This window comes from Phoenix dactylifera, chromosome 15 (assembly GCF_051530095.1).
Source record: "Phoenix dactylifera cultivar Ajwa chromosome 15, Ajwa_hap1_PhDact_Kaust_v1.1, whole genome shotgun sequence".
Taxonomy (NCBI): Eukaryota; Viridiplantae; Streptophyta; class Magnoliopsida; order Arecales; family Arecaceae; genus Phoenix; species Phoenix dactylifera.
This window is the reverse complement of record NC_143204.1, coordinates 18,227,192-18,237,457: the sequence shown is the minus strand read 5'-3', so window position 1 is coordinate 18,237,457 and position 10,266 is coordinate 18,227,192. Positions and strand designations below refer to the sequence as shown.

Sequence of the window (10,266 nt, the reverse complement as noted above, 5' to 3'; positions counted from 1 at the left end):
TGATTTTGTGCATGTTTGATGGGTTAATTGGTGACAAGACTTGGCATCTCAGATTGATGGTGGTTGGTGGACATGATATCTGTGGAGGGGGCATCGAGCTCCCATCAGCGATTTAGATTTTGCCAACTTGCTTATTTTTTTCCCCTGGTAGACATTCTGATAGGAGCATGGTGTTGATTAGTACTGTTACTGTTGCATGTCTTGCAAGAAGTTTCATCGAAGACACTTCTTGTTAAGGGGGGTTTTGATTCTTTCTTTCTTGGTTCTTTTTAACTTGCATTTCTTTTTAAGTATTGTCATCGTCACCGATCTTTATATTCTCAATAATCTTTTTTAAATCAGTGATCTGACTTTTAGTGTCCAAATATGTGGTTAAATCTAAAAATATTTGGGATGCATGGTTTTGGGAGACTTGAGTTGCTGATGCTGTTGCAATTTTGCAGGGTTTTGCATTGGTGGGAACTGTTTATATTCAATGGCATTACATGCTGTTTATTCTTAATAAATTATATTGGTTTTATGGATGTTGTTGTCCGCTTTACTGGTTTGATTTTGTGGATGTTGTTGTTTATTCTGGATGTTGTTGTCTATTCTTGATAAATTTTTGTTTTTTCAAAGGAAAGAAGTAATAAGACATATATTTGTTTTCTTGAGGATTTATGCTTATTATCATTATTAATGAATTTGTATTTGAGGAGAAGACTGGAGTTGACCAGATGTTTGTCAGAATGTTCCTTGTTATGCATTCTTCGTAGTTTATGTTTGGGCACTTGGATGGGTGGTTAGTCTGTTAGGTCATATTTTCTACTGTACTTTCCTACGAAAATTCTTCTGTTGAAAGGTCTTGAGGCTTGCTTGGAGTGTTTTAGGTCTTCGTATGTTCCGAATATAATTTGTGGCCTAAGCTCATAGTCTGTTAGGTCATGTTGTCTGCTGTGCTTCCCTGCTAAAATTCTTCTGTGGAAAGGTCTTGCGTCTTGCTTTGAGTGTTTCAAGTCTTCGTATGATTAGAATATAACAATGTTGCTTATCGTGTTGTCATGGAGTGTTGATGCTTTTCTCTCCATGGGATGTTTTACTTGCATTCCATGGCTTAATTTTTTGTTGGTTGCAGTTTAACACTGCCAATGCCGGTCCCAAGCCCGGATGTGAAAAGTGGAGGGAGCTGTTATTGTTAAATGTGGTTTCTTTCACTGAGCAATTTGTTGGTTGCAGTTTAACACTGCCAATGCCGGTCCCAAGCCCGGATGTGAAAAGTGGAGGGAGCTGTTATTGTTAAATGTGGTTTCTTTCACTGAGCAAATGTGAGCAGCCTGTCTAACAGTTAGCCAAGGACTTGATCGAGTCCTGACGGGATGTCCTGTAGGACACCAGAATGGGGTATTGGGCGGGGTGCGTCCCATTTCATGCGGTTGACCATTGCCTAATGGGTTGCCCTCCAACCTCCATTTTTTTCTGAGTATTTATTCATTTAGCTGGTTGGCGAGGGGTTTTTCTCTCTCTCAATGATAAAAGAAATTAGATGTAAATGCTGATGAATCTGAGAATGAATCGATTGGTTTGTGATTGGAGAGATGTATGAATTAAATAATAAAAATAGAAAAAGTAGAGAGCTGAAGAGAGGTTATGAATTGAAAAATAAATTGACCCTAAAGAAGGAACTCGATGCCAGTTTAAAAGTATAGTTTTTTTTATAGGATGGTCTACGCAACAGACAAATCGGAGCCAAAATTATCCAGAGAGATGATATAAATCTACCATTTTCCACTTGTCTGTTGCATGCTTCTTTTGTTGCTTGTTTGGTGCTCTGTATGTTACAATGCAAATTCAACTCTCCTTTGATCTGTGCGCTGTCTTAAAAGATATCTTCATTTTATAACGAATATGTCTTAGTTGCAATAACAGTCACTTGAAGGAGAGCTATCCATTACGCACAACTTCAAAATGTCAAAGATGTGATTAGCACACTTCCATTTTATCCATATGAAATGGATCCCTTATATTACTTGTCTTGGTATGATGCTAATTCGAACTGTGGAGGATGTTTGCTAATTTAATCCTACTGAGTTGTTTTCATTATTTAATGTTTAGCTTTTCCACATGTCATTATGGCAAAAGAGTTTGCTTTCCCTACGTGATAACCATGAAAGAGAGACGCCACACATTTGCTTGTGTGCTTGACTTGCAAGCAAAATGCAATACACATACCTGTGAATACATCAACAAATACACATATTTTTTTCTTGTTTTGAGATAGAGAGAGAGAGAGAGAGAGAGAGAGAGAGAATCATACAAGCTATTGTCTTTCGTAGCTTGTCTACTTCACATGCAACATTTGGTTCCCCACCTTAAAAAGGCATCACAAGAAGGCTTATAGGAATTTGTGTGTAATTTTCTCCTTTTCTCTTCTCAAGTAGTTTTCATGACTCTGGCTTTCTGGAACTTCTCATGCTTCTGAGGATTAACCAGCTGCTTAGCCAATAAAAGACACTCTTCGTGGTCCTATAAACAAACATAATGACCTCATAGGCATATCTCTTAAATTCTCAACCAAGTGCATATTTCACAGCCAACCAAACAGTCAGCTTGGTGTCCTTTTTCTGAAAAAGGCACATTTCTTGTGCTGTGGACAAAAAATTTATGAAGAGGTTGCTGAAAATTTGGAAGCCTTGGTTTTTTCTGAAGCCTTGGTGGTAAAATAAATATTGCATCATAGAGCTATCAACAACCAATCATGTGGTGCACTTAGGCAGTTTAGCTGGGTGAGATTTAAGTTAATAAGGGCAACTGAGCAAGTCTTCTTCCATGACACACAACTTTTCGTTTCCCTTGAATAATTTAGGGTTATGTCAAGAGTTTCTAACCAAATAAGTTGCATTTTTGAATGTGAAGGATGCAAAGTTATCGTTAAATTAAACTTTCGAATCAAAATAGCCATGGTACTTAGATTATGTGTAGTAGAGATTATATGTTCCCTTTTAATTGCTCAAGAAATGAGTCCTTCCTATTCTATAATCGAATCATATCTAACAATCTTCCTCATGTTTGTAGGCTTTATTTTGGTTGGTCTCATGAACGGTTTTTCTTCATTTAATAAAAGAAGATAAGGAGAAGAGAGGAGCAGTGCTCTTCCCTGACATAAATTACACCTTGCAGGATAGGTCCTCATCTCAGCATCCATGAAGCAGAGGATATTTAGACCAAAATTCCAACCTCATAAAGAACAGAGCCAAAAGAAAGCAATCCCATTTCTTCTTTGGCTGGGCTCTGACAAATCTTGTGAGGCCTGATATCTGGTGAGCATATATATAGCAAGAACCATTTGGGTTTAGTTATGAGGTCCAATCATTTATGTTCTTGCAAGACCAAAGATCAGCTCAATGCATAGTATCTAATGCAAGATATATAATCTACGTGAGGTGTATTCGTATTAAAAGGCTTGTTTATAGGGGAACAGAAAGGGATTCCCGTGAATGGGTTTGGGTAATGCTGCTAGAAATTATTATCGGTAACTTTGGTTCCAAGTCCTGCATGCATCATTTTAAAATTTATTATCTCAATAAATTATTGAGGATTTGGTAGATTCCAGGTTCATTTCATGCTCATCCTGACTTAACTTCGAAATATTCAGCTTAAGCTTCAAACTAAGCAGGTCAGATATGAAACCAACAAATTTGAATCCAACACGTTCTTGAACCATGCAAGACAAACACTAGTTAAAAATTTCTTGGTCCAGTCCTAAGGCTCAAGGCCAACCAAGACTGGACCTGGAACCACAAGACCTTGATTTTCCTTTCCTTTTTCTTTTCTCAATTGTTTTCTCTGTTGTTTTCTTTCTCACAGTCTAATGTTTAATGTTCTTGTTATATTGTTTGATTATTTTTGTGAAAATACTTTTCTAGGTAGAGAGATGTTTTTGTTATACTGTTAATCTCACCATTGCCAGAATGCTCGAAGAGATTTTGAGTTTTCCTTCATCATAAATAGTTTGTACTTTGCAGAGAGGAAAAGAAGAACTAATTTATGCGCCTTGTATTTACTATTAATTTTTATCTATTTATTGGAGAGAATGGATCGCATTTGATGATGCTATTTTTTGTTCTCCTTGTCACACACCAGGGTGCAGCTGCTTATCTCTCTCTCTCTCTCTCACTCTCTCTCTCTCTCTCTATTTTTTTTTTAATTAAATTTTCCTAATTTGAACTGTGAAATACGATGGTGTTGTTCAACTTTTCTATTTAATGCGAAATTGTTGAAATAAATGATATATCTTTTTTTTGTAAGATCTTTTTTAAAATCGAAGTTTTTTCTTGACAGCCAATATCTATTGAAGAAGAAAGAGAAATTTATCTATGTAGGTTATTTTTATTTTTATATCTTTTTATATTTTTTGTGGAGTCAAAAGGGAAAAAAGTGCTTGGTTGCATGCAATTTATTTAATATATGATTTTTCAAAATAAGAAGAATTATTTGAAATAATTGACCGGACAAAATAAAAATAAAATTGATTTGCATATTTTTATCTTTCTATTTTACTATATTTTAAGAAAATAGTATTTAAAGGACAAATAGAATCATATGAATATATACTTTTTTATTTTATTAAACTATTTTACTATTTAGTGGAAAAAAAAGAATCATATGAATATATATTCCTTTCTTCCCTTTGTCACCTGAATTACGATTGGCAAATAGGTGGCTCTAACTATGTGTAGCTCTAGAAATTTATTTCTACAAAGCTAATATTTCGAAATATTGATTCTTAATATTAGCCGAGATGTTGCCTTGGACACTTCTTAAATTTATGAGCTTTCACCTTCATTTTGATTCATTTTGGTACTAGATTGCCAGGACATCAAAGTTGTAATTTGAATAAATCATCTATCAAACAATTAGAAATATTTTTTTCCCAATAAAAAGCATTAAGTGGACGGCTGCTGATTCATGATCATATCAAGACATGCCGGCCGCTCATCCGAAGGTTTACTTTGAAATGACCCCATAAACGCGCAGAAAAAGAAAAAGAATTAAAAAAACACAAACGTAGGATGAGCCGCAGCCAAACTCTTGGCATGTGAAGAAGAGCCAATGCTGCTTCTGAGCCAAGCTCCCAACGGGGCTCTCTCCGCCAAGAGATGCCCCTCCTCCTCCTCGCCCCTCCTTCCCTTCTCTAAGCCCAATCCCCCTCTCTTCTCCAAATCCCGTCCCCGCTTCCCCTCCCGGAACCCTAGACAACGGCCCCTCCACCTCGCGCTCTCCACCGCGGACGGCGCCGGCGAACCCGGCCCCTCCGCCCGCCCCCTCTCCTCCCCCTCCTTCCCCTCCGTGCCGGAGGACGAGACCGTCTCCGTCGGCGACGATGGCGTCCCCCTCGAAGGCGTCATCCAGTTCGAGAAGCCCAGGGCTTCCAACAAGCTCGTCTCTTGGGCGTACGTCTCTATCCAAAAAATACCCAATCTTTCGTCTGATTTCAGTTTTATCTCAATCGATTTGTGTCTTGGGATTTCAGGCAGGTGGGTCTTTTGGCCGGAGGGGATGTACTGTGCCTTCTTATCTTCTCAGCGGTTGGGAGGTTCAGCCATGGACTCCCTGTTCTTGATGTGGAGACCTTGCGGACTGCTGACCCTTTCGTTGCTGGTTAGAGATTGTATCATTTGGGAAACTGGGTTTGGTGGATTTTGTGGTTCTGAGGCCGTCTGCGTTGATTCCTTGCAGGGTGGATATTGAGCGCCTACCTTTTAGGAGGTTACGGGGATGATGGAAGGGGACTGAACGGTTCGAGAAAAGCTACTATTGCTGCTGCAAAGTCTTGGGCGCTGGGAATACCGGTAAATTATCAATTCATTCCATAGAGTTCTGATTTGATTGTATAGAGTGATGGTATGATGGAGAATCTTGATAGAAGGTGTAGGACATGATCATCCAAACTTTGAACTCCTCTGTATTTTGGATGAAAGATTTAAAAGCATAAAGATAATTTTACTTCTGCATCTCCTAGGCTTTGGACATGAGAATTTCAATTTATCTAGTTACACTAATTCTTTTGCTTCCCTTTCTAACTGTTAGCAAGGATTCTTATCTGTCTACTAGCTCGTAATTTTAGAACTCCATGACATCTTTTGCTTCACAAACCACAACACTACTTGAAATGTCAGAATGCTTAACGATGGCGTGATGGATATATTTCATTGGAAGGATGCATGAATCATATATGATCGTGAAATGATGTCGAGTATCTCATCATGGATCTTCTTGCTTATTTGGCTGTTGTATGCACCTAATTGTATTGATGTTATAGATTAGCTTCCAGTTTCACATTGTGAGGCCATGTTAAGCAGGATAATGTAATGCATCATTTGTTGTTACATCATCTTTGTAGAAGCAAATTGTTGGCTGAGTTCCTCAGTTGAGATTGACTATGTGGTAGGCCATGTGAAAAAGCATGAAGAAAAATTCTGAAAAGAGGCAACTATTCCTTCATGCTTTCTCTACACTATATCCAATGTCTTTTCTAGTGATTTCTTGCAAGAGTTGCTCGACAACCATTTGTTATGCATTCTTACAGATATAATTTCGTTGCCAGTTAGGACTTGTCATCAGGACAGCAACATCAGGACATATGCCACCAACTGCATTCATGTTGATAGCTATGGGAAGTACTGGTGTCTTGCTGATTGCATGGCGAGCTCTGGTTAGCAATCTTCTTTCTAATAGACAAAGCAAGCAAAATGATGTATACAGGAGTGGGAGCCCATTTGAACTTTTTGAGGTAATAAACATGGTATTTTCTGAATATGTTTTTTCTTTCCTGCCCAGTAAAACATATTTTGCAATTTAGCATTGATGATACCTTAGCTTCAGTTGATGCTGTAACCGCTCTTGAACCCATAGTTAGTTGGTTTTAGGCATATTTTACTACAGTGCACCTTGGCACCTAGTCATGAAAGATGAGCTTCAGTTTTTGAATTGAATGAAATTCGAGGATGATCTTATAAGATAATAAAGGTCGATAGAGTTGTATGGACCAACGTTTTGAGCAATAGAGGGAGTTTTGGCCACGTCATTTAGATGAAAAGGATTCTTATGATATGATAAAATCAATAAGGATGGGTCTACAATTAGTACTTTAATGTTGTAAAAGGTATTAGGTATTGGTTGATGTACTGGTAGATAACTAGATTCAGTTGGTACAAGATGAATCCCAGATATATGAAGTGTCCCTTGTAAGGAAATGAGCTTACATTTGTTTTGAGAGATCATGAAGATGGATGAGAAGGTGTCTGCCAAACTAATTTGAATTTTTTTTTTCTTCTTAAGTTTCTGCCATTTGAGATGTGCAGTTTATTGATGAGAGTGCCTTTTACAATTTTCAACATATGTGGGTGAACATTTTGGTAGATGCAGTCGTTCATTTCACATGCTCATAAAATGTCGATGAGTGACATGAGACTTAAGAAATCAAGTGTGTTTGCAGAAGGTCAAATCCATATTTCAATTGAGAATTCATGGACAGCTAACTTTTAATTAGTTGAAGACCGAACACTACTTCTCATTAAGTGTCTTCTGATTGTCAGCACTTTATATGTACTTTTTAAAAAAAATGTATAATATAGGTGATTCTGGATAGGAAAACACTCTTACCATGAAATTGGTACATTATCTAAAAAAAATGATATGCTTTAATATTAGTTTCAGGACTATTTGTCTATTGAAAAGACATATATAAGAACCCCTTTTTCCCTTTTTAAAAATCATATTTTTTTTATTAGAAAAACAGTGACTTAATTTGAACATAGAGCTGGGATTGGTGGAAAAAACAATGGTCACATGATCCTTCCATTTACTTTAAGTGATTTGAGGTGGAGAGGGAAAAGGGAGAGAAAGCAGGAGGGTGGATGGCAGCCAAAACAGACTGTGTCATCTCTTATAAAAAATTTTGAAGTATTTTCTTGCTCAAATTGTTAAATTGACTTGCTCATTTGGTGAAGGTATAGTGAAAATTGTTTTTGGTGCAAAGTAAGGGAAGCATCTTAAAGAAAATTTTGGTTGTATTAGGTTAGTCTCACGTGCTTTACTCTGCATTGATACATTTTAACTAACTTACACAGCAACATTTTCCCAGTCTATAGCATTTAATAGTCAAAATGGCAATATACTTGATAAAACAAGTACTGTTCTACTAGCGAGGTTCTCATCATCCTTGCAACCCTAGAGATATTCTGGTATACTTGTTATTGTTTACTTGCTGAACTGGAAGTGGATAAATGTTTTAGTCACCTCATATATCTTATGGTGTTTTCTCTTCAACTTTTTATGTATGGCTCTTTTATCAGCCCTTACACAAGTGTATATTGCAAATCTTTGCTTCAAATGCCAGTTGAACTTTAGAGATGTTGGGATATCCAACTCTTGAACTGGGTAAAAAAATAATCGGCTTAAGTTGTTAAAATTTTTGCTTCATTCTGAGATTTCTTAGTTCCTAGCTAGCAGGCTTTAATGTTCATTAATTAGAGCTGCACATCATTAAGCTGTGACTGATTGCATCTCTCATCACACGGTTGCCAGAAAGGATGCTTAATACCTTCAGCCAAAGCACTAAATAGAGTCATAAATCATATGGAAAAACTTTTGATTTGAATATATGTACTTTTGGCAAACATTTTCTTTTCTATTACAAATATAGTAGAAATGGTGAGAATCAACAAATGTTTTGTTAAAAATTCTGAGATTTCATATATAATATTGCACGTACTTTCTTGCATAATTAATGATTTTGTGGAAAGATAGTTCATTCTAAAAGGGGTTATTATAATCAGTTGTGCTCTGAAGCGGAGAAATATTCTGTCTGACTTTTGCTTGCGTCCCACACGACAAGCCGTATCTTACCAGAGAGTTCAATGCTGTTTTTTTTTCTTTTGATTTCTGTGCTTTCCTACTTACTTCCAATTTAGAGAAGCTGAGTTGTTCCACTTGAGTCTTATAAGGTCATGTTTAGGCAACATCAGAGAAATCATTGTCATAGAAATGCAAATCCTCCTTTGCCTTACAGCTAATCTTCTCTCTATGGATTATTAGATCTAAATTATTCAGGAGGAACAGAGACATTATAGTCCCGTTTGATTGTTCACTTGCTTCAATTAGGAACTCAAGAAAAGAAAGGTTTCATAATGGTGTTGTTATCTTCAAAGATTTTATCCTCTATGAGCGTTGATACTTTAGTAATCTGTGAAGGTTCTGTTGCTTATGTTTGGCTTAGACATTGAAATTACCTCTTTGAGAACTTTCAATTAAAATTTATAAGTTACTTGGATGTTTTGTTTTTTCATTGCAGTTGCTTACATCATTGGTTCGGAGGTGGTGATTTTGAGCCTTTTCATCAATTCCCAAGCTATGGTTTCTATTTCTCCTTCATATCCATTTACTACCACCTGCTGTGTAAGTCATTGTTCTGGCATTTGCATATTATAGAAGCAGAATCCTGAGAGTACAGTGAAATAGCATTTTCTTTAATAAAGAGATGGGTTATCTGCTTGTTGCCTCAGCATCCGTTGTTTGAACTACTTTTTGTGCTCGAATCTTCTTCAGTACACCTGCTATTAATATTCTTAAAACCCCTGCACTAATATCTACCAATTCTTAGAGGAACCAAATCAGTTCCACAGTCTAAAACTAATAATCTATGTTATCCTTGTATATATATATATGTTGCTTTAAGATTAATATCAGGTGTTCACACACATGTACATGCTTGTGCATGCTATGTCTTCTATAAAAGTGCAGTGGAATACTAGTATATGTCAAGTGCAAAAAATTTGAGGTAGGACCTACCCCTAGTCTCACCTCTGCCTCAATTTCTCCAGGTCATGATTTTCTGTCAGAAGGATGTCAAGCATGCGAGTTTATGAGCATTGTGGAAGTTCTCATTTTGCTTCAGGGTAAGCAGAATACCACACACATTGAATGTAAGTAGACGGCATTCAGTTGGTGGTGAATGAAGATTGTGGTGTAGAACCAACCATCAAAAATGTTTTAGGGAACAATCAATGTCTCTAGTTAGTCAATGGGGCCTTTCATATGCATGCAGTCTATTTTGTGGTTTTTGTTGGCCCATCATGTAAGCCTACATATGGATTGGATGGCTTCCTCCAGAAAAGACAGTTTTAAGCCATACACAAATGACTCTTAAGGTTGACGGAAAGCAAAATGCAGGAACGAGATGCATCATAAGAGATGCCAGAAAGGCTCTCAGTGGACGTTTGTTAAAAA

The 10,266-nt window shown here is 36.9% G+C and overlaps 1 protein-coding gene across 2 annotated transcripts; it reads left to right on the top strand.

Moving 5' to 3' along the window:
- Nucleotides 1–5,030: 5,030 nt before the first annotated feature.
- On the top strand, nucleotides 5,031–10,266 carry LOC103704281 (uncharacterized). Of its 2 annotated transcripts, XR_003385076.4 has the most exons (6): nucleotides 5,031–5,429; nucleotides 5,510–5,637; nucleotides 5,716–5,828; nucleotides 6,584–6,769; nucleotides 9,332–9,435; nucleotides 9,861–10,266. XR_003385076.4 is itself a non-coding variant. In XM_008787511.5 (5 exons), exons 1-5 carry the CDS (start codon nucleotides 5,089–5,091, stop codon nucleotides 9,359–9,361), a joined length of 798 nt encoding a protein of 265 aa, XP_008785733.2. In that variant the 5' UTR covers nucleotides 5,031–5,088; the 3' UTR covers nucleotides 9,362–9,541. The 2 variants fall into 2 exon arrangements, 1 of the variants encoding a protein (XP_008785733.2); XM_008787511.5 differs by lacking the exon at nucleotides 9,861–10,266 and having other exon boundaries at nucleotides 9,332–9,541.